General features: G+C 34.5%; 1 protein-coding gene across 1 annotated transcript; it reads right to left on the bottom strand.

Moving 5' to 3' along the window:
- Positions 1 to 3,485: 3,485 nt before the first annotated feature.
- LOC134536029 (3'(2'),5'-bisphosphate nucleotidase 1) lies at positions 3,486 to 22,588 on the bottom strand. The gene is made up of 6 exons (XM_063375539.1): positions 22,446 to 22,588; positions 22,118 to 22,315; positions 18,228 to 18,437; positions 15,864 to 15,912; positions 13,427 to 13,713; positions 3,486 to 13,098 (listed from the first exon to the last, which is right to left on the bottom strand). Exons 2-6 carry the CDS (start codon positions 22,235 to 22,237, stop codon positions 12,841 to 12,843), a joined length of 924 nt encoding a protein of 307 aa, XP_063231609.1. The 5' UTR covers positions 22,238 to 22,315; positions 22,446 to 22,588; the 3' UTR covers positions 3,486 to 12,840.
- Positions 22,589 to 23,321: the final 733 nt, after the last annotated feature.

Below are 23,321 nucleotides of genomic sequence, written 5' to 3'. Positions count from 1 at the left end.
CCACGTAACAAATACAGGCTGTACTCGTGTAAATAAATAAATAAAATACTCTACACAGTAGTGCTACCTGGCGGACGGCGGCTATTATTCCGTGCGCCTGCCGAGTGGAGTGAACAGTGGACACCGAGCGCGCATTCTATGTAATTCGAGGAGAACTAGGAGAAGTATTTACATTTCAGAAGTTTCGTAGCCGCGGCCCGCGTGTACAACACAAGTAATTGCAACTGGCTTGTTTCCGTGTGTATAGTTGGTTCGATTGATAATTGATATACTGATAGTGTTATGAGCACATATCTGTAACTCGACATGACTGGAAAACATATTTTTTTTTGGAAATAATACGGTTTTTTGTAAGTATGTATTATTTCTGCTTGTAAAAAATAAAATAACGTTAACCCTAATGGTGGTGCCAAGGCACCTGTGGCACCTACCGTGCGCACGCCTATAAATAGGTACTTGAGATTTGTATCCATAAAGGTTGTAGACACTTTTTTTTTCACAGTTCGATGAAGACAGTAGTATTTATCTTATTTTAAATGGCAGTTGTGCTAAATATCACCAAGAATTATCAAAATTCCAATTTAAGGGGTGGGAAAGGGTAATGGCAGTGGTTTCTAACACGTAGGCTGTGACATTTCATCAAGCTCAGAATAAAACTTTAAATTTGTATAAAAACATGCAAACACACACACATAAACTTTCTTTATGTATGTATATATGTACACATATTCATGTATACCCAATCAAACATTTTGAATATGTTTACAAGATTTATTTTTATTGTAACTAAAAAATAAATTTTATATGCTTAACTAGTGTAAAGTAAACAAACCAACTGACTGAGCTGTGTATATAAAATGATCATAACACTTAAACAATAAATAATAATATGATTTTCTTTAACTATGGTGTTGAAATATAATAATGAGTCATACAAGAAAATTTAAAATTTTACATAGAAACAGACTGGTTTCAATCCTGAATACTTTCGATCATCAACCACGCATAATACCACATTGGTAAACACATAGTCTGAAACTAATTGTAAAATATAGCGTTATTAAATCAGTAATACTAAAATTATAACATAATTTTAAAGTTGCTATTATTTCTTTTGTGACTTGAAAATTATTAAATGTATTCCCGAACATTTTTTTCTATCACAGAGATTTATTTGGCGCACACACAAACTTGATATGCTCTCCGGTGTTCATGAGTATATATAGGTTAATGCCACCACATGCAGATGACTGGTACCAAAGGGCCTAATTTTAACTTCAAAAATGACCTCGAGCAGTTAGCAACATTGTAATTGATGTAACCAAACATTGAATTAACTTTTACAGCCACAATAAATACCTAGAACTAGAGAAAACTTGGAAATAAACGTACATTAAAAAAGACTTGTCTCAAATGCACTTACACTGTAGGATCAGGCCATGCCGTTAGAATACGCTGTCTCCCATTTTTGACGACTTTACTAGATTGATCTACTACAATATTTGGTTCATCACTTTGGGCGGTTCTTCCTTCTACCCACTTAGCCCTGTTCTACAATACAATTGTTCCGTGAGATCCGTTTCTGTGTCATTGTAGAACGGACCTTACAAGAGCTTTGCGATTATGTGCCCATTCAGAAATCTTTCCTTTGGACATCCAAAGATTTCTCGCATATTCTGTAGCAGGACCTAAATTGGACTGACAAAATCTTAGCGTACTACTGGGCCTATGCATTACATAACGTTTCAGAAATTTTCACCAGAAATATAATTTTCCATCACAGAAACATCTTTATTTCCAGCTACATTTCAATAATGTACCTGCATTTTGCTTCAGACTAATTGTTAACTTTGACTAGTGACATTGATTAAATTAGGGAGCAATTGAATTACTCTATGTGAAGGACATTAAGAAATTGTAAGTATATGAAATTGCTTCACTCACATTTGCATGGAGAGAGGATGGAAGTCTACTACTATACAGCAGGAAAACACAAATCTTAATTTAGGCGGTCAAAATAGAACCTGCATCCTTCCGAATGCATATCGTGCTTTTTCAGAACTTGGACAAACATGTTTGTAAGGGTTTTATGTGGTATAGTCATGTGCAGAGCTTTAATGAGGTGGTACCTTAATTAATATTTTTCTTAACATTTCTTGTTTTTGCAACTGACTTTTGATAAACTCATATATAACCAATTGTAATTGTTTGTAAACAGTGTTTTCTACTAAAAAAATATTCTTATGTGTAGAGACCTGAAAATTTCGCGGATTCATTTCGTGAAATGCTACAATTCAAATAATTATACCTTAGTGCTGCTCCTGCCATTGGTTCACTGTTAATCTGGAGTAATGAGGGCCAATTTAAGACCCTCACTCATATGTGTCGAATCACAGGCTGCCCAGTCGAGACGACTCACATGTCAACAGCCAATGAACAGTTGGCATTTGCCCGAGTGTGTAGAGGATAGTGGGGTCCATCCTGGAGGTCATTGAACCAGCGATTTTTTCCGGTCTCTACTTATTTGATAGGTCCCACAGTCTGATTTGCACATCCATCCTGGTCGATAGTCACACAGGCCCTTCTGCTGTGGCACACATCACGGCTGGTTAGCAGCATGGGTGACTCAACGTTCATCAGTCCCTTGTTGCACCGTTGCACGGATGAAACTGCCTTAGTGGACCCATGGGAACACAAGAGGTTGCCATCAACGTAATGAAGAAAACAATAAAAAAAAATCATGCTTACGAATATTATCACTGTGCCACTGCAGACTGTTTTTTTTTCCTCAGGGATGCTGTTACAGACTTCCTTAAATTATATCTAGCAAAAAAACTTCAAATGTGCGCGTAACATGCAAGACATCCAACTTAGCAGAAGTTTCTACTTATACCTGCCTATCCTGCAAAGATAAAAATTCTGTGGTTAAAAAACTTTAATTATATCTGTATACTTAATTATTTTGTGCAGTCTAAAGTTGTGTTCACAGGCTTAAACCAATTTGTAAGTAATATTCTGAAAAGTTAAAAAAGGACACTTATTTTTATTAAGTTTTCGTTATTTCCAAACATTTATTTTTACGTAAATGTAATACCAAAATAATTTGGGGTCATAAAATATACAGAATAACAAAGCAGTCAACAGATATTCTTTTATTTACTCAAATATATTTTCATTACGTGAGAAAGAAGCAAACACAAGAATAATTCTCTCGCACGACCGATGGTGTAACATTGTAACACGCAACTAATGATTGGCTAAGCTGATGTAGTGGCAGACTATTTTTTAGGGGAATACACCCTCCTAATAAAGCTCTAACTGATTAAATTTCAGCTTTCACTGAACAATTCCTGACCATCTCTGTAATTGCTGGTCTAATAGCGGATGGTTTCATTTTTGCCAGCACTGAGACAAATTTCATACACAAGTTATTAGCTACGTTATAACCCATAAGAGGGAAGGGCTGTAAAGAAACAACCACTTCATGAATGGCAAGATTTACTTTAATTACAGTTTAGTGGGAACTGTACACAGTTGGGAGTAACTACACAATAATAAACTATCTTACCTTACTAGGTTAACCCATGCCACATTGACAAATGTGTAGCAATGTTTTGCTCTGCTTTGCAGCAGGGAACATTAGGTTGGGAACCTGGGAAGTGGCAGGGGCCTATATACCGGATGTTTACTAACACCTTTATATTACAGGGATAAAAAAAAACAAAAAACAATACTGATATAGATCTATTACTCATAGTAACATGCCTTTTTTTTTTAAGTTAGAAAGTTGAAATTTTTTCAGAGATAATTCACACATACGTAATCTAAATGGACAGTCTTCAAACTAGTATTTATATTTAATAGAGAATTACAGGAACAGGACACCCAAACATGAATAGAGATGACTAAGCTGAGTAAACCATGGGCAGTGGCGTAGCCAGGATTTGTGTATGGAGGGGGTGTTAAGAAGCATCCCCCCCCCCCCCGTACTAAAGTGGGGGGTTCGGGGATCCTCCCCCGGGAAAATTTGGATTTTAAGGTGTAAAATAGTGCTATTTTAGCAGTTTTCGGTACTTGAATTTAAATATTGTAATGGTAAAAATTTTATTAATTTTTAATATGAAATTTGTTTGAGTGATGAATAAGAAATTTAATTAAAGATTTGGTGCTGGGGGGGAAGGGGGTTAAACCCCCCCCCCCCCCCCCCCCCCCCCCGGCTTCGCCCCTGACCATGGGGACCACTTATTGAAAAAATAAAACAAGCACAAACCATGAGGAGAGAAGCCATACAGGTTCTGATTCAGATTGGCCAACAACAGCCAATGAAATGAGGCCATGCACGATTGGACGATACTGCAGTCAATGGCAGGAGAGCCCTCCTCGGATTGACTGGCACTAGAGCAAATAGGAGGAGATGCATCTCATGATTCTTTATTTACCAGTTCACCACCTCCCAGAGCCAAGCTCTGATTTACAAACTTACCAACCGGGCATTTGCCTAGAGCACCAATATTTGAGGGGCAGGAGTATTTAAGGTGGGGGAAGAAAAAAGAAAGAAAAAAAGAGAAAAAGAAAAAAAAAGGCCAAATAAATTGAGGGACAGGAAAAAATTAAGGTACAGTAATGAATTTATTTACAAAAATGCATGTCAAGTGGAAATGTTAGTTTATACTAACCATCGCAGTGTACTTAAAAATATTAGGCTTTAAAACCAAATACTTAAATAAATAGATTTAATACTCATTTAACAATATACTGTATACTATAGGACTATAGCTCATGTTTTATTACGGTAGTTATAACAGTCGTATAAAACTTCAATAACAATTTATTTTAAATAAGAAAGATAGTTTTGAAAAAGCTCAGTATTTAGTTTCATAATGTGCTGTTTTAAAATTAACTGTAAATAAGATTGAATTTGTAATATTTTATGATGTGTGGGGGTAACTGGAAAAGGAAAGGGGACAAATGTATATTATTTTCCCAGAGCGCTAGCTGCCTGAGATTAGGGCTTGCATCCCAGCTCTATTCTCAATCCTGAAGATGTCTGTTGCAAAGTAGAGCAAACATCTGTACACACTAACACTGCAACAAAACCCAACTTGTCAAGTTAAGGTAGTTTATCAGACCTGCATTCTACTTCAATTGTGGTGTAATACAAACCAATGACTACAAATACACACAAAAAAGTATTCTTGGACCACAAAATTTTTCATTTTAAACATCTTCACATATATTACATTCATGAAATACATGATATAAAACTACTTATTTCATTCATCACATATCACAATACTTTACAAAATATAATCTTTGAAAATAAATTTTCTCTTTCAGGCACTGCCCACAATGGTTATGGGTCAGTATTTTGTGCGTTTGCAGCTTGATAAAATAAAATTATCACCATAACCTGCATTTCTTCGGAACAATAAACTGCTCTTTCATTTCACAATTATCTTTCCTATCAATCTTCACTATTAATTCACTTGCAGCATATTTAAGTATATACAAAATAAGTTACCATGCATATCATAAGCTATTGAAAGAAAAAATAATTGCCATAATAAATACTGTTTGCTAGTTACAAAGCAAACACTGCATTCTAACTTAAGAAAAACATTTTTAAACCTCGCCCATGTAAATATGCACAACACATATGACAACTTGAATCATTCATTCGTAAAAGTGCTAAGTTCCCTTGAAAGAAAAATATAGAAAAAAGTTTAATTATTTACAAATAGCTTTTGGTATGCATGGCATGTAACATTCAGTTTATACATATACACTAACCTTACACACTAATAATGTAATAAGATCCAAAAGCTACAAGAGATTTTGTTTGGAAGGCTCTTACTGTAAGACATGAAGTACATTAAGTGAAACATTTGACAGGTTCTATATTACAGGAGTCATGAACAAATTTATACCAATGTAATACTACATGCTTTACAATATTAAATGTCAAAACATTAACAACTTTAATGGGCTCAGATATATTTCTATAATCATCTACATTTAAAGTTTAATATTACAAACAATACCTGGTGGTTTACAACAGACCACAGATGAAGCAAATTTGGTTAGACAAATTGTGGGAGGTAGTTTAGAAATACTAAATTATTTCACATGGGAAACAACAAAAAGCCAAAATAGGTAACTAGCTTTCCAAAACCGGATTCAAGAAGTGGGGAACAACCCCATTTTTCGTTTTCTGCTAATTGCAGATCTTTATGAAAAAAATATAAAAAAATAAGATTGAAGCAGCTTTTAAGTTTTATCCAGCTGTGGAAACCTAGTAAATTAACTTTCAGTAAATGACTGACTTAATCAGGAGTGTACGCAGAAGTTAATTTGAGAAAAGGAGGCAAAGGAGGAGAATGGAGGGGGGGGGGGGGGGGGGGGTGTTTGAATTTAATAGAACCACTTTGCCTGCTGTTTGCTTTCTAATTCTTTCATTTTGTTGCTAAGAATGCAATAGTTTTTATAGATTTTTCCTCAAGAAAAAATTATAAATATGAATATCTACCAGACTTTTTTTTTTTTTTTTTTTTTTTTTTTTTTTTACAAATAGCAGATAAGTATCACAACTCCTATATCACTGACGACATTTGCTACAAAACAAAAGGAATGCACACTTAGTGAAATATTCATAGGAACTCCTTAAATAAAAAAATTCCATTAAAATGCAATAACCTGATGTGGCAAGTAAAGTTGAGCCTAATGCACTTCAAAAGCACATAAGCCGATCAGTCTACAAGTAGGCTATGAAAGTTTCCTACTCATGCAGGTAGTAAATTTCACAACCTTTTGGTCATATTGTAATGGAGTTTAACCAGAAGATACTAATCTTACTAAGTCTTGTTACTCTCCCAAATTTGTCTATCCAATTTTGTTGCATCCTATACATCTAAAAATTCAGACAAACAAATTTACATATTTTTCAAAACAAGTAATGTACAATGGCAAGATTTGTCACTACTTTAAAATCCTATGTAGCAATTATAAACCAGCTCCAAATACATTTAGCAACATAGTACACACATAACATGTTGTTTAATTAGTTTAACATTTATACAGCAGAAAAATGGGTGAATGTTTAGGTTAGGTCACAAATAGCTTTTACTTTTAAAGTAGCTCTTTGAAAGCATTTTTCGCCTTAAATTTAAATCAACGTAAACAAAAACCTAAATTCCAATATATAATTTCTGCAAATACTGATCTTGACTTTAGAGCCCTAAAGTGTAAATTTAAGCACATAAATAAATATTGTGTGAACAGGTGGTTATTTTTCATTACGTATTTGTTTTCCAAATACTGAATTAAGATAAAAAACAACAGTGGCTAGATATGAAGGTTAACACATTTAAAATTTATCAGTTCATTGTAAAACTGTACTAAGAAGGTTTAAAAAAGATAGTGTATGTACACAGCACCTCCTACAAGCCAAAAAATTGGAAATATAACTATTACAAATTCAATGATCTGTCCAAAATGTAGTTAGATAGGTGAGTGTCAATATCTTAAAAACTTAATTTTAATTTGAATTCTGTTTAAAAAAAAAAACTATGCAAACAGGTAACAACCCCTTGATTTAAGTTACACATATAGTCACAATCATCAAATGTTCATTACACTTATATTTAATATTAATATTACATGCTTTACATAGAGTATTACAATAAAATGATTTTGAAACCTCAAAGGGGCAAGTTTTCTAAAATCTAACAGTTTGAGGCATTGATAGTTTTTATTTTCCTTATAAAGCATTCAAGAAGAACTATTTTTAAATGCTTCTTTTAAGTGGTGACCATCTGCCACCATGGAATAAGTTATGTGGAAGATAATATATACTCTACAAAATTTACAGAGCTTAAATAAATAATCAAACACCACCACCATTTGCATCCACAATAAAGCTGACATTTTTGCAGGAGGAATGAAAATGCTCCTTAAGTTAAAGGAATGTCTCTTTCATTACATAAATACCGCAAGTAATGGGAACCATAGAAAAACCAAGAGCTAAAAAGCAACACGTAAACTAATTCAGATACATGTTAATTACTGACACTGTTTAAAACATGCTTCATACAGTTAAAAATTGAAACTAACAATTAATTATAACAAAGTAAATCATTTAAAATGCATAAAAAATGTAGTTTAAAATATTTTATAATATATTATCAATTATGTCAATGTAAAACATTGATGTTATGATTTTTTTAATAGATACGTGACCAAATAACAGAAAATAATTGGAAACACAACATTTTAAAATTCCAGCACCCAAAGTGTTAACAACCTCTCATCCTTTTTCCTTGTGGTTTAAAAACTCTAAACCCACATAAATATTCTAACTCATAAATTGTAGCTGTCACATTAATCAGGTACTTGGCAAACATTATAATTTAATTTTTTTATTTATAAGACATCAAAAGTCACATCTTACGAATATGTTGCACTTCTTTGATCATCTTATGAGTACGTCAAGATTATTAAAAAAAAATATGTTGAAAATAATACATTAATATGCACAGACTGACAGTGCTGTCATTCTACTCACTCAGAACCAACTACCTATTAGAAATAAGTAGAGCATAAACACAAAAAATCGAAGATATAAATGTTACGTGCTACGATATACAATATTTTCATTTCATATCTTATTTATTTGTATTGCTATCATGTAAAAAGAGTTGAATTAAATTCTGTACTGCATTAAATAATAATGAATTTGCTCTAAGTACAAATGGGTGGCTTGGGTAGCAACAGCGGATGCATTCGGAACTGTAAGACTCTTTCATGCATGTGTCTGATCCTCTAGAATTTTTATCATACGTACTTCTATGTAAATATTGTTTATTATTATTATCATACTAAATAGATAAGTAATCAGGCATGTTGACACAATAAATTTTTTCCTGCATTTGGGTTCAATACCAAGCCGGATTACTGAATGTCAATATGCTTTTAACTGGAACACAAATGCAAAAATGCCAAATTTTAATGGCTGAAAAACAATATTAATTTTATTTTTAAGTTTAATACCATATAAACAGCATACCAATACAAACAAATGCATACCTGTTTGATCAAAACAGTGGTTCCATCACGCAATTTGTCCTGATATCAAGCCAAGAAATTCATTACCATTGCATTAAAAAAATTCACAAGTTGAAATATTTTTATTACTTTCAAAAACTTTTTAAATTGTGTTTGCATTCAAAGTTAACACATCTTCAAACCAAGCATTTTATACAACTTTTGCAGGTCCACATATATGATTACCTGCTATAAAATGTGTGTGATGGCTACAATAATGGAAAATATTTTAAAACGTAAATTTTATTTACTTCATTATTCTTAATACTAACACCTGGTATATACAAGTATGTACTTCAAAAAAATTCCTGTACAAAGTTGTATAATTTTCAGTTAATTTTAATACTGTCTTGACTAGAATACAGGGCAAATTCATTAATTATATTATGGGTTAAAACTATAAAGTGAAGAGAAAAAAATTGTGTTGAAAGGCATTGTCCCTCCTTTATTGGAGTAAACAGTATGTAAGACACTACAAAATCTACCATAGTTAACTCTATTATGTTTACCATAACTATGTGTAATACCATATGCTAAGCTTGAAAGTTATAACTTAATAGATATTCATGCAAGATACACAAAAACCAAAAACAATGCAGTTGAAATAACAAATTATGCACTGTTAGGGCGATATTCCAAGGCGTTCAGGTAAGGTAGTGAATAAGCATTGCCTTGTTGGGATACAACAACCGTAACTTAACTCGCAGGCCATGTTCCAGAATGTGACGAAACCGAATCCCAGTAAGAAAAAATATTTGCAGCCATTTTAATAAACAGTGCACTGAGAGAGGCTATAAACAGTTGCACATTGCAGATTGAGCACACCAAATGACGTATCTCTACACATTTGTTTGCGTAAGTCTACGTGAGAATCATCGAAGATGACAAAACTCAGCTTGTCTGGTTTACACCTAACGAATAGTCTTTTTTTAATTCTTAACATTTGGCAGTACAGTTTTTGTAACTAAAAAACATTTCACAGCACACAGAATATAACATGTATTATTTATATACACACATACTAACATTTATATTTATATGTTTTATTTTCATACTAATAAAAAAAACTAAGGGCCATAGGAATAACTTAGATGAATTAACTAAACCAATGGACCGAGATATTGTAGTTTAGCAACAGGGTTGGCTGATAACAACAATGGTTTTAACCACAGTTTAAACTATGTTTATATCAAGTGGTTTTTTAAAAAAAGAAAGTAGTGGGTTACCCTTAGTTCATAATAAAAAAAAGTATTCTAAATGTTGTTTTAAAATAAAAACAACATTACATAAATATACTTTATACGTTATTTAAATAGCAGTTTTTTGATCCTGCTGTAAAGTTATTGAATTGTTAATTAAGCGGTATTGTTAGCTAAGCAACTACTCAAACAAATAATATTTATTTTATACGAATGATAGGGTTCATTATACAATAATATATTTTATGAAAAGTTGAAGACAAAAAAAATTCCACTCTGTTGTGTTTAAAACTGGCTACTAAACAAACCCTTGCTTCTGTGTAGTGTGCACTTTACCTCTCTGCTTCATAGACTCAAGGATAATTGAATATACTACTACGAATATTACCTATTTTAATTTTCTCAAGTACTTTTTAAGTTGTGAATATTCTTGGTTATTACCATTAAAGTGCACAAAATATATTCCAGGATAGTTTAGCTATCAAAGTTTCATTTTGCACACCAATATGCTTCGTACTTCCCTGATGTTCAAGAAAGTGAGTATGTAAGAGTTAATGGCACCAGACACAGGTCCGCCATCTGGACGAAATCACCGAAAAAGTGAGTTATGCGCAGAAGTTTGGGCAACAGACCAGTTACAGATATGACACCAAAATCCTTGCCCTAAAAATAAGGGACTGGCCGTGACCTATAGTGCACTAGGAATACAGTTAGTGACATTCAACACCCAAACCCTTATTTCTTTTTGTCTTGGAATAACGACCATAGATATCACCAAAATAATTTAATTATTTTGTGATTTAAAACAAGTATCCCTCAATTTGTATACTTGTGGAAGGAAATTGCTGAAAGTTCTGAAGTTTAGTAGTTTAGCAGTCACTTCAAAAAGTGGTTAGGTGCTGGCTAATTTACTAATCCTCCAAAATCATAAACATAGTGAAATATAGTATTGCTGCTCAAATAATTAACAACTATAGTTTCAAAATAGTATGTACTAACCAAAGGATGTCTTGCCTGCGTTACTGCGTGGCAAACAGGGGTAAAATCCTTTTTCTAAGCTCATGGTCTGTGCCATTCGGCTGAAGTATTTTAAAAATAGAACTTATTGAAGTTATTTAGAATACATAGTACGTATGTAACTCATAAAGTTTTGTACCACTTGTTTGCAATATAAATATAAAGTACACACAAACAAGAACACGGTTTTCTACTTGGTAAATTTTATTAAGTTTGCACTTGGATACTACGTAACATAAAATCTACCCTTAAAATAAGTTTTGCTCTCTTAATTTTTTTATAATTCCTTGTAATTCTGAAGTTATTCTAATATGGTTTCTTTATTCACAGTACAGAATTTTGTTATATTATTGTAAATATTATACATAGGTAGTTCCTTTACAATAAATACTCATGGTGCCTGTGTATATGTTACTTTCCCCCTTTATCTTCTTGGAGGTTGTGCGATTACAGGCCAACACTAGACTGAGATTGTACATAAAAAGAAGTAGGCCTAGATTCAGACCAACACAAGACCACAATAAATTTCTTAAGACAGTTATTAATTGCAGAAAAACTGATTTTTTTCTACTGCACATCCATCCTCACCGCTCTGATAAACATAAGATTGTTGGGAACCACAGTGAAAGGAACTTGATGTGAGACTGTAGAGTGAATATAGAAGTAGAGCATGCACTTGTTTGTGCAGTAGAGGTATGTTGTGGTAAACTTCTACCATGCCTATAAACACACGGAAGTGACATATTTTTTTGATCAATCAGCGTTAAAGATACCACTTAATCTTTTTATTTGTCATAGTCTTAACATTTGTTTTTGTTTTAATGTGACTGATTCCGGTAGCAAGACTGTATTCTGTAACTATTTGATCCCAAGCGTGCTTTTTCTCTGCCATAATTTTGGGTACTCTAGATTTCTGTAGCAATACCAGGTGTTTACAAAGTTACTTAACAAACAAAAGCTCTGCCAGAAAATATTTTTTTTCTGTTTAATTCATTGTCAGAAGATTCACTAGAAGGCATGATTACTCAATTAACAAAAATAAAATCACAAAATAAATTGTAAAAGACCACCTAATTAACCGACCACGTATTTAAAGCGAGGCCAACATACTGTGATGACAAGTCAAGTTACTGTTACACCCTAGTTACAACCAGTGGTAGTTGTAACTACATAATTTCTAGGATATCACTACTTCAAGGCTCGTTTTGGCTTTTGTTTCTTCACACCGATCTGAGGGTAAAAACAAATTTTATTTAATCTACTCATTTAAACATACTTTAAAATAATTATTGCATCTTACATTTGCATTTAATTGCAAGGAAAGATGTTTAAAAAATTGCTAAAAATAATGCTGGAAAACACCTTAATATCTCATATTTAGGTTTGAATTTTACCACTGTTGAATTTTCAACACAGTGAGGCAAGTGTTGGCATGGTGCTCGCTCTACATCTAGACTCGCTCCACGGGGGTGAGGACGCTGGCGAGATCGGCGGAGCCGACGCGTCACAGGAGCGGACAGCAGCACTAACCGAGGGTCTGGCGGATGGTCTCAGGCAGCGTGCGCAGGTACCAGTCGTGGTCCTGCCCCTTCCCCGTGGCCAGCACGCCGCCCGTGTTCTCGCGGGGGGTGTCCTTGCCGTAGCTGTAGCGCCGGCCGTGCAGGTCCGTGAGCCGGCCGCCCAGCGCCTCCAGGACCGCCTCGGGCGCGCACGTGTCCCAGCGCTTGCAGCCGCGGCTCGCGAACACGTAGGCGTGCGCCTTGCCTTCCATCAGCAGCATCACCTGGCGCAGGAACATACCCACCTGTCACAGCTGCCAACCCCAAACCATTTTTAACTCCTAACAGTTTAATAAGGTGGTCACTGCATTCCCGTAAACCATTGCACAGAAATTTCACAACACGTTCACGAGCAGGAAAATAAAATTACGTGTTGTATAGTGGCCCGTACAAAAAAAGTGATATTTCTCTTGCAAAGGTTCAACTGTTGATGAGTAAACATCTCGGCTCTCGGCAGACGGCATTCGGCGGGAGTAACAGAAGTCGAATGAACGGAAATGCATGCAAGGGGACGTGCCAAGCGTACCGGTGTGCAGGCGAGGAACCACGCACCTTGTGGCCGGCACCGCCGACCCTGATGATCTCGTCAGGGCGCAGGGCCTGGAGCGCGGCCTCCACGACCTGGTTCGAGTGGGACCTGGTGGTGGTGACCACGCGCCTCCCCTCCTCCGCCGCCACTGGCACGAACCCGCCCACTCCGGCACCCACGACGCCCCACAGGGTGCGCCCCAGCTCGTCGCCGCCCGACCCGGAGTTGTAGTACGGCTGGTGGATGACGCCGCCCACCGCCCGGTCTCCCACCGCCACCCCGATCAGCACCGTCACGTGGTCCAGCAGGCCTGTCACAGTCCGGGCCCCGGCTCCTTTACTTCTTTAATTGGGTGCAAGCAGATAGTTAGTGTCCTATAAGGACATAGTTATGCAGAAAGAGGAACCAACCCACATGAAACATATTCCGAGTATTTTGAAGTTAAAACTTAATTATAAATTTGTAATTCTCGTATTGATAACATAACGCGGGTATGATTTTTAATGGTCCGGTATAAATACTGATATAATAACGGCAACGACGGGGTACGATCAACCTTGTACTATTTTTAATTTATTTTAAAATAAAATATAACAAAATTGTGGGCTGGTTCCTTTTTTTCATAACTACGTCCATTATAGTTTTGCTACTTTTCTCGTGATTTTAAATAAATTCATATTTAATTGCTTATATTGCTTTAATTTGCTTTTCAAACCAAGCAAATCCTTATTTATTGTTTTTTTTATGAACTTAAAGGCAAATTTTTTAAGACATTTCAAGCATGAATTGAAAGCATTAAATCATGTCGTAAACAGTTTTGGGTTAACAGTTTTCTTTCACCAAAAATTATGTAGCATTCAATGATCAATTAAAAAAATATATATTTTTTTTTCCAATACTCTGAAGAAAATAGGGTTCTATGGTTATGGGGGAAAAAAGTAGCTTAGATTTAATTAATCATATACTTGTGCTTAAAGAGGCAATACCATGCTAGAAACACCAGTGACCATCCTACTTATCATCCCACCCTGCCCCACTAACACAATTACACTGATTAGTCGGGCCCCTTAAACCTATGCAAGAAGCATTGGAAATCAACCTTCCTTACAAAAAATATACAATTTAAAAATTATCTTCTCATTTGATACAAATCAGAGCTATGAGTTCACTGATTTAATTGTAAGTTGATTGCAAATAAATAATCACTCGCATGCCGGAGAGCCATATTTTTCTTTCATCAAGAGAAAATGTTTTTGAGTCATATGATATGGGAATGAGACAAAACAAACATTGCAGCTGATGCAGATTGTGCGTGATGTTAATATTCTGTGCCTGCTTATTTATTTTTAAACATACAAGTTTACTTTATTTAAATAGTTTGCAGTTATTGTTGATGTGACTGAAATAAATGGTCCCTAATGTAGCTTAGCATTAACTTAACGGCAAACAGGAAAAAATAACCATGTAAATCATATCTTTATATCCCTATGCAAGATGAATTTCAATTTATTATGCCAAAAACTTGTGAAAAATACATCTTACATTCGGGTAGACACAGTATTAAAAAAAATTAGGAACAGTGGGTATGTTTAAAAAAAAGCATGCACACTGATGTTTGATAAGCTCACTGGAAAAAAAATTAGTCACCCCTGGAGAAATCATTACAAGCATAATTTAATACAGTGTAACTCCGCCTCTGGAATTCATAACCGCCTGGATTCAGTTAGAAAATGGTGCAGGTACGTCGCTTCCAGGTTAAGCCACTCGCTTAGGATTTAGGGAATTGTGGGGATGCTGATGTCGGCATTTTACCCTTGTTCCAACATGTCCCACAGATTTTCTATGAGGTTCAGGAAAGGTGATTTTGTAGGCCAATCAAGATGTAATAGGGTAAGGGAGTTTTCATAAAACCAGTCCAATGACCTTTGCTTGAAAAAATCGCAGTATAATCATCATTCAGGTGAAAACACGATGGCCAGACTGGAATTCGAACCAGGGTACTTAAACTTGAGAACCCAGTATCTCACACCAGTGCCACGTCGCTTCATGGTAAAACTTTCCATGTCCCCAACACAGAATGGCTTTTTTTTTGACAGTGCATACAGCCAAGAAAAAGTGACTCATGGCAAAATTAGCTGGTGTGTTGCCGAAGCTATAAAATCTCATAGAAGTTAATGAATAATTTTTGATAATACAACAGTAGTGCATTAAATATGCACCCTGCCAAATTACTTCTTACTTTAAATTTTAATAAATTCAACACAAATGTGTGTTTTTTTTTTAAACATTACCATTTGTAAACAAAGACACATGGCACTGTTTCAATTTGTTAATTCTGTTGGCAAATCATACGCTGCCTCATGTAAAAAATACAAGAATAGGTTCTATTATCTATTCTCATGGTTAATCTACGAGGGGCAACAAAAGCAAAGCTCTGCTGAAATCACAAATGTCGCTCACCTTGCGTGTACTCTGATGTTCCATCCAGGGGATCCACCCAAACAACTACCTGATGACGAAGGAGAAAAAAAATCATTTTTACATATAACGTGGTTTAAACTGGAAACGTTTATAATGTAACCGGCACACCTTCAGGGGGGGAAAAAAAAGAAGGCAAAGGCAAAGGCAAAATTAGTAAGAAGGATTGCAAAATATGTACATGAAAAAAATAGAGTTTTTCTTAATCTTCAGAGTTCTTACAGACAGATATTTTGATTGTTTTGTTTGGTTAAAAAGTACATTCTCAAGGATCAAACCAATAAAACTGATACAAGTTAAGATTGTCGGTTGAAAAATAATTAAAGAATTGATATTAAGTTCTCAAATGTATTTAAAAAAAAATAGAGGAAGTATAAAATAAATTGCTGAGAATGTTTGCAAATGGTAACAACCCTTCGGTTGCTACTGTGTACTTGCTCTTTAAACATGTTTGTAATAAGAACTGTGACCCTCTCATCCAGCACAAATGGTTACTCGAACAATTTAAGGTTAAGCTGGACTCACAATAACCTGTTTCAACCGTCCGTCCATCAACAAGATGAGCAGTTTACGGTGAACCGCACGTCCATCAAATCCTTTTCCTATCCTGGTGCTGCTTAATTGAAAAATTATATAACGGTGGAAATTAATATATATATATATATATATATATATATATATACACACACACACACATATATATATATATACACACATACACATACACACACACACACACACATATATTAGGTTTGAAAATTATTAAAGTAAAGCACTTTTGGATCGTTATTTGTTTTTCCACTTTGTAATTTATTTATTTATTTTCCGACGTAATTTCTTGCAGTTCTACGCCTCTGGCAAATTTTTGTATCAAATTTTCAAACTTAATAAAGTGTTCAAACATAAGTAAAAAACTTTTAAGCAGCTAAATAATTAAACATACTTAAAAACCTTTTTAAGATAGTAAAGGTTGCCAGCAATAGGTATCTTGCTAACATTTTGGAGGTTATTTCTTCCGTCCGTTGAAAGTTAAAGCTTGGCAAGGTTTTTTTTTGATGGACAGATGGAATTTTCTGGGCCACCCGATTGGCTGCAGTCACCTGATTGACAGATGTACGAACGGATGGACGAGACCGATCATTGTGAGTCTAGCTTTACAGTGAAAAGTCTTTATATGGCGTTCTATGGTTCAGTGCTAATTAAGCCACTCATGTTCAGAATATTTGAATGGATTACAGCTGCTGACCTTGGCAAACAGGTCACATTACTGTGCTGCCAGCATTTTTATTTCACTGAGAATTTTTATTGTGACTGTCAGTTTTCTGTGTTCTAGCAGGTTACATTGCAATTTCATATTTATATAACGATATTTGAAGAAGAAATTAGAATCACAGACACCATGTGAAATAAGATACATTTTTAGAAAAATATTTCCATTAAAACTACATTGACGTTCCAGAATCTGACATGGTCATGAACGCCGGATTAAAGACAGTTCACTGCATTTAGAACTATTATATTTCACACACATATAAAATTAAATGACTCTTCAAGACCAAAAGAAAGACATGAACTTTTAAAAGCATTGAAACTAGACACCAGAAATTCAATGACTTTCAAGAACCCTAATAGTTTAAATTAAACTGTACATTAGCCTCTCTCTTTTTCAAAGAAAAAAATGTGATTTTTTATTCTTACCTTCCAGTTTTAACTCTCACTTTAAGATATTTTTTGACCACTGCAATTATAATCACATCTCCAGATTCATCCACAGATTTTAATTTTCAGTTTACTTGGTTTTTCCACTTATTTTCATCGACGAATATTGCATTATACCCACATTTGTAAACACGAATGAGCCATGGCAAATGAACTCCAGTTTACTCAGAGCATAGGCAGGAAACAACAGAAACCACTCTAGCGTGAAAGGGAAAGCGGGTGAACCTAATGGTGAGCTGCAAATGTCTGACCTAGGAGACCGCCGAGACCAAATATCTAGTGGTGAAATGTAAAGGTATGAGAAAGAGAAATGCAGTGAGGAAAAGCCACTATCCAAACGCCAGGTCTGCCTGGCTTTCCAAAACGTAAAATGCCTAGATCCCTATGGTGAAATGTGAGTGACCACTTATGTTGGAATCACAAAATCGAACTGCGGCGACGTGAAGAGTTCTAACCAGTCACAGTCGACACATCTACAACGTCAGCCCGACAAAACTGGAGGACGTGACAAAATTCCCAATTAGAAATTCAATCGCTCTGCACCCAGACTGCCTTGGAGGGAGGGGAGTGATCGACCATTCGACCACCGTGGCCTCCTCCCACAGCACAGAAATGCCGACAACTCACATCCTTGTCTGCGACGTCCTGGTATTCCGCCGGACACGCGAGGTTCAGGACCTCTGGGTCGCTGTCGGTGACGACCCAGTCCGACGGCACTTCGCAGCTAGAAGAGCCTTCCTCGCCGATGATCGTGATTCCGGGGAACTGCTGAGACAAGGACGTGATGATGCACCGCTGGGCCGAGCGATCAGCCTCCGTCTGGAGGTCATCCTTGCCCTGGAACAGTTAAGCTTCCCAGTTAACGCTCACAGAAAAAAGCGAACAGCGAGAAAGAGTCGTATTCCTGTGGAACTGGCAATACCACCCCCATAATCCTGTAGAAATAATAATTAAAATAATAATATGTTCTTTAAATGATTCATGCCATGGAGAATTTTGATTTTGGGCAGTTTTTTGGACAAAAGCCATTGCAGTTTTACATAATAGTGATTTAGTTTCATAGTTGGTTCCGTCTGTCCAACATCAGCTGATTTAGTCTTTTTTCTATGAATTTTTTATCTTCATATTATTTATTTATTTTTGATTTTCGGAATTTTTTTTTCCGTGACAAACAGTGCAAAACTGCAATGGCATATGTCCCAAATACTGCCTTAAATTAAAATAATAAATCACCTGACCTATGAATTCCACTAAAGAGAAGTTAAAGAATATGGTTAGTTGACAAATAAAATATATAATGTATAAATTATTGTTGGCAAATTAATTACTCAAAATTATTAGTCAAAATAAGAATTTTTACAACAATGTAGATTTACATTCCATTCTTGGCTCCTAGTCGTCAAGAACAGATATATTAGATGCACTATTTGTAATAAACTGTTATGATCTAGAAAACACTATAAATTAAGTTCCCTCTTTCAATAGTCAATATAAACCACTGTTATGCACATTAAACCATACCAATGAAATATATAGCATTGACAAAAATCTCAACAAATGTGTCAGCTTGATTCCCTTACTAAACAATAAAATAACTGTAAATAAAATAGCAGTATCCCTGCCTTAGTTCAACTGTATACAATCTATGATCTAGTTAATGTGTGTTTGGTTATATTTATATGTATTGTCCAGTACTGTTTTAGTGTTATTCAGTTTTGTGTAGTTTTGTTTTTTGCAATCACGTCTTTGCACCTATTAGCATTTGTTTTTGTGCAGTTTTGTGTGAAGTTTCGGTGATTATTATTAGTGTATTGTTTTATACTTAACATTCGAGGCATCTAGCCGTATGTAAGAATGTCACAATAGTAAATCAATAAATTGTAAATAACATATGTTCAAAATAATTATTAAAATGTTAAATAATAAATTTCATATTTGGGCATTATCTTTATTCTTAATTGCTATAATGAATAATGAAAAAAGAATAAGTAATGAATTATTACCTGAGGGGGTTTACTCACTAATTATATAATGCAACCTATCTCAGAAAGATCATTTTGGAGCAATTCAGGGAGCACTATGAATGTCTTATCGCACATCCTATTGTGCTACAGCTTAATTTATGTGTCGGATATAGTAAAACCAGCTGCTATCTTCATCTTCTGTGGGATGAAATGGCTTCTAGATGCCAGAAAATTCAAAAAACTTTGATTAAAAAATTTAAGAGATACAACTAGAAAACCCAAATATTATTTAAACTTCATGATTTATTTGTGTAAGTTATGTGAGTATATCAATATAAATAAAAATGTAAATATTTGTTTGTACAAAATCTTAAATCTCTGAAAGTTATTCACAGATTGCTTTGAAATTTTTACACAATGTTGCATTCTGATAAATTCATGTATTTATGTACCTATGTCACACCTATAACAGATAAAAAGATAAAAATATAGATAGGTGTATATGTCTGTTCATCTTCTGTTTTGTAAAACTTTTATAAAAAGAAAACAAATATAGATGAGCAAGGGTATTTTTCAAAAAATCATTAGAAAAATGTAATTGTGAAATGGGCAACTATACATACAGGAAACACTGTACTGAAACGAAAACCGATAGATACAATAAAAAATCTGAGCAAACTAAAAAAAAACCAGCAGCGCAGAAATGCAGGCCAAGGTCTACAGCCAGAATCCACCGAATTTAATAATTAGAAATGTGGCTTTCCTTCAAAATTACAGATGTTTTAACCAATCGGCATAAATCTTCCAACCAAATACCCTGTAAGTAAATGGAATCTAAAATTGAAATCCTCGACTGTTGATTTTAGGCAAACAAAGAGAGAAAACAGAGGCAAAAAAATAATAAAAAAAGAGCAAATTCAGTCTTAGAATTAACTGATGTGAATCTTAGGTTTCCCGTATGTTTTTGAATACTATAATCAATAGCGGTATTATATTAATAATGAAAATAGTTAATATTAAGCAACTCCATTCTACTAATAAGCATCAGTGTCAATGTTTGACGCTTGGGTTTCAATGCAAAGAAGAGACGAACTATTTTTTTTGTTTTGTTTTTATCTACTTCTACATCATCAAAAAATCCAAAAACAAAATATTCAGGAATATTCTTACAGAGGGGCTTTTACGTAAAGTAAAAATAAATTTTTTTATGTACTTTTTTCGAACACTAGAGACGTTCCTATATCTACCCTGAAAACAAAACTTCTATATTCCTACTGGTTTCTGAGAAACCACAGTTTATACCTTACATTAAAAAGTGTGTGCGCATTGACACGGCTGCTGCCATTTCCTTCTTTTCCGTGTGGGTCAGTGTGTTTGTTTTGTAGAAATTTAGTAAACAGAAGTATTGTTTTGATAATCAAAGTAGTTAATATGACTATTGTTTTGCAATTACAAGGGATACTTAATGTTATATTTTCTGTTCATAATTTTTGTAAATAACCACTTGCATTACAGAATCTTTTGTTTTCGGACATTTGCATTTAAAGTAGTATTTTGAGTGACATAGATACGAAAGATTCTATTGGGAGTGAAAAATTAAACTGAATTTGAAAAGTGGGTCATTTGCTCTAAGGATAGAATTTTGTACACCAAAGTAGTGTGACCTTTTACATTTGTGTTTCATTTCATTCCTGCATCGAATGATGCAGCTACCGCCATTTTCCGCTTTCCCGTGTGAGTTTGTGTGTGTATATGATTCTGAGAAATTGAGTAAAATCGTAAGAATGGTTGATTACGTTAGGTTAGCTACATTAAGAATACTTCACAACATTGTGGTCGGTTGTTGGTTGGGTTAATATAGTTACATTAAAACTACTGTAAAATATTAAAAATATTTTTAGTAATTGCTTAGGGATTACTAATTTAAGATGTAGCTATCCTGACCTAAACTTACCACCATCCCCATGATTTCAAAGTATTTTTTTTATGTTGCTAACCTAACATAACTGACCATTTTTACAAATTAACTCAATTTCTCCAAATCATATACACACACTGACCCACACGGGAAAACAAAAAAATGGGGGCTGCCACTTCAATGAACAAGTATTGAAATAAATTCTATTAATGGCAATTTCTCAGAAACCAGTAGGAATATAGAAATGCTGTTTTCAGGGATAATAAAGGAGCGTTTCTAATGTTCGAACATTTTTTTTTTCAGATTTTGATTTTTACTTTACGTTAAAGCCCCTCGGTACGAACGTTGGCAGTATTGTAAGTCACTTATAAACGATATTTCAAAAACCAATAAGGATTTTAACAACCCTGTTTTCAGATTCAAACAAGGAACGTATGTAGTACTGAAGAACACCATTATCGGAATTTTTTTATTTATATTTACAGATCTTCGTTGTAAGAGTTTTACAAAAAAAATATATTATAGGTCCAAGGCATTATTCAAAGTTAGTTATAGAAGTATGGCTTTCAGAAAATCTGCAAGGAATGTACTTATATCATATTCAATATCGTACATAGGTGCATGTGCAAAGTTACCTTTTCGACTATTCCCAAATCTCCCGCACTCATAACGTCTCGTATTATCTTCCCAGCACGGTTGGCAGCTCTTACAGACGATGCGACAATACGAAGTAGAAGTGGTGCAGACTGTGCCATGGTAATGCTGACAGCTTCAACTAGACTCAACTGATTTCGATCACACAATCATAAAAGACAATTCGCTGTCCTTGATTCCTGCAAAATATAAAACAAAATACTTCAAAACCTTTCTCTATACAAGGTCACAATTATTAGAGGGGTAAAAAAAAAATACAATTTACACTTCAATGATTACAAAAAATAACACCAAAACTCATTTCCTTACACTTTTCTTTAACGTCTACGGAATATGACCTTGTTTGACAAAGCAAACAGCAAACGCACATACATCTGTTTGCATTTACAAAATATCCCGGCAAAGAAACAAACCACCAGCTGATCTTAGATAAGATCGGGAGCGCATACGGCATAGATATACTAAACGGTATTAAGAATTCACACTATAATGAAAATATACTTCCATTTTTACACATACACGATATAAAAACATTTTTGTCAAAAGTCTTATAATTATTTTATATATCTAAAACTAACTAACGATTTAGCAATATATTTTATAGTGGTATAAACTCAATGATTAACTAGTGCATCGAAAACTATATAAGTGTCAGTTCCATGTGACTGCTCATAACGAATGCAATTCAATGTCACACCAATGATTGGAACATGACTCGAGATAAGTGAAAACTTCAGGGTGCACTGTTTGAAAATTTAGGTTTTATTAATGAAAATAATCTCAGAAATTCTCAGTAGCAAGGAGAAATTATTTCTCATTAATACATCATCTTGAGATCATCATGTGTGGAGACTCATCAGCTAAGAAGCGAATATTCCATGGAATTAATGGAACCGTCGGTTCCTCTTTTTTGAGGATGGATAATATGCCTTTTTAATTAAGTCGTAAATCTGTTTTTCTAATAACACTATTTCAGAAGGATTGCTCATTTTCAAACAGACATACCTACTTAATTTTTGAAACAACATTCTTTCTTCACTTAAATCTTAAATACCGCGATCTATATCTATTGTATGTTGTCGAGATCGGTTATTTGCGTAATCCGAATGTACTCGAAGCCATGTGATAGAACTAGGGGATCAGACCATCAACGCTCCATTTCGTTTACACCAGTGGCATAGCCAG

The sequence above is a fragment of the Bacillus rossius genome, chromosome 10 (genome assembly GCF_032445375.1).
Source record: "Bacillus rossius redtenbacheri isolate Brsri chromosome 10, Brsri_v3, whole genome shotgun sequence".
NCBI lineage: Eukaryota > Metazoa > Arthropoda > Insecta > Phasmatodea > Bacillidae > Bacillus > Bacillus rossius.
The sequence above is the reverse complement of the archived record's forward strand: the minus strand, read 5'-3'. Positions and strand labels throughout refer to the sequence as shown.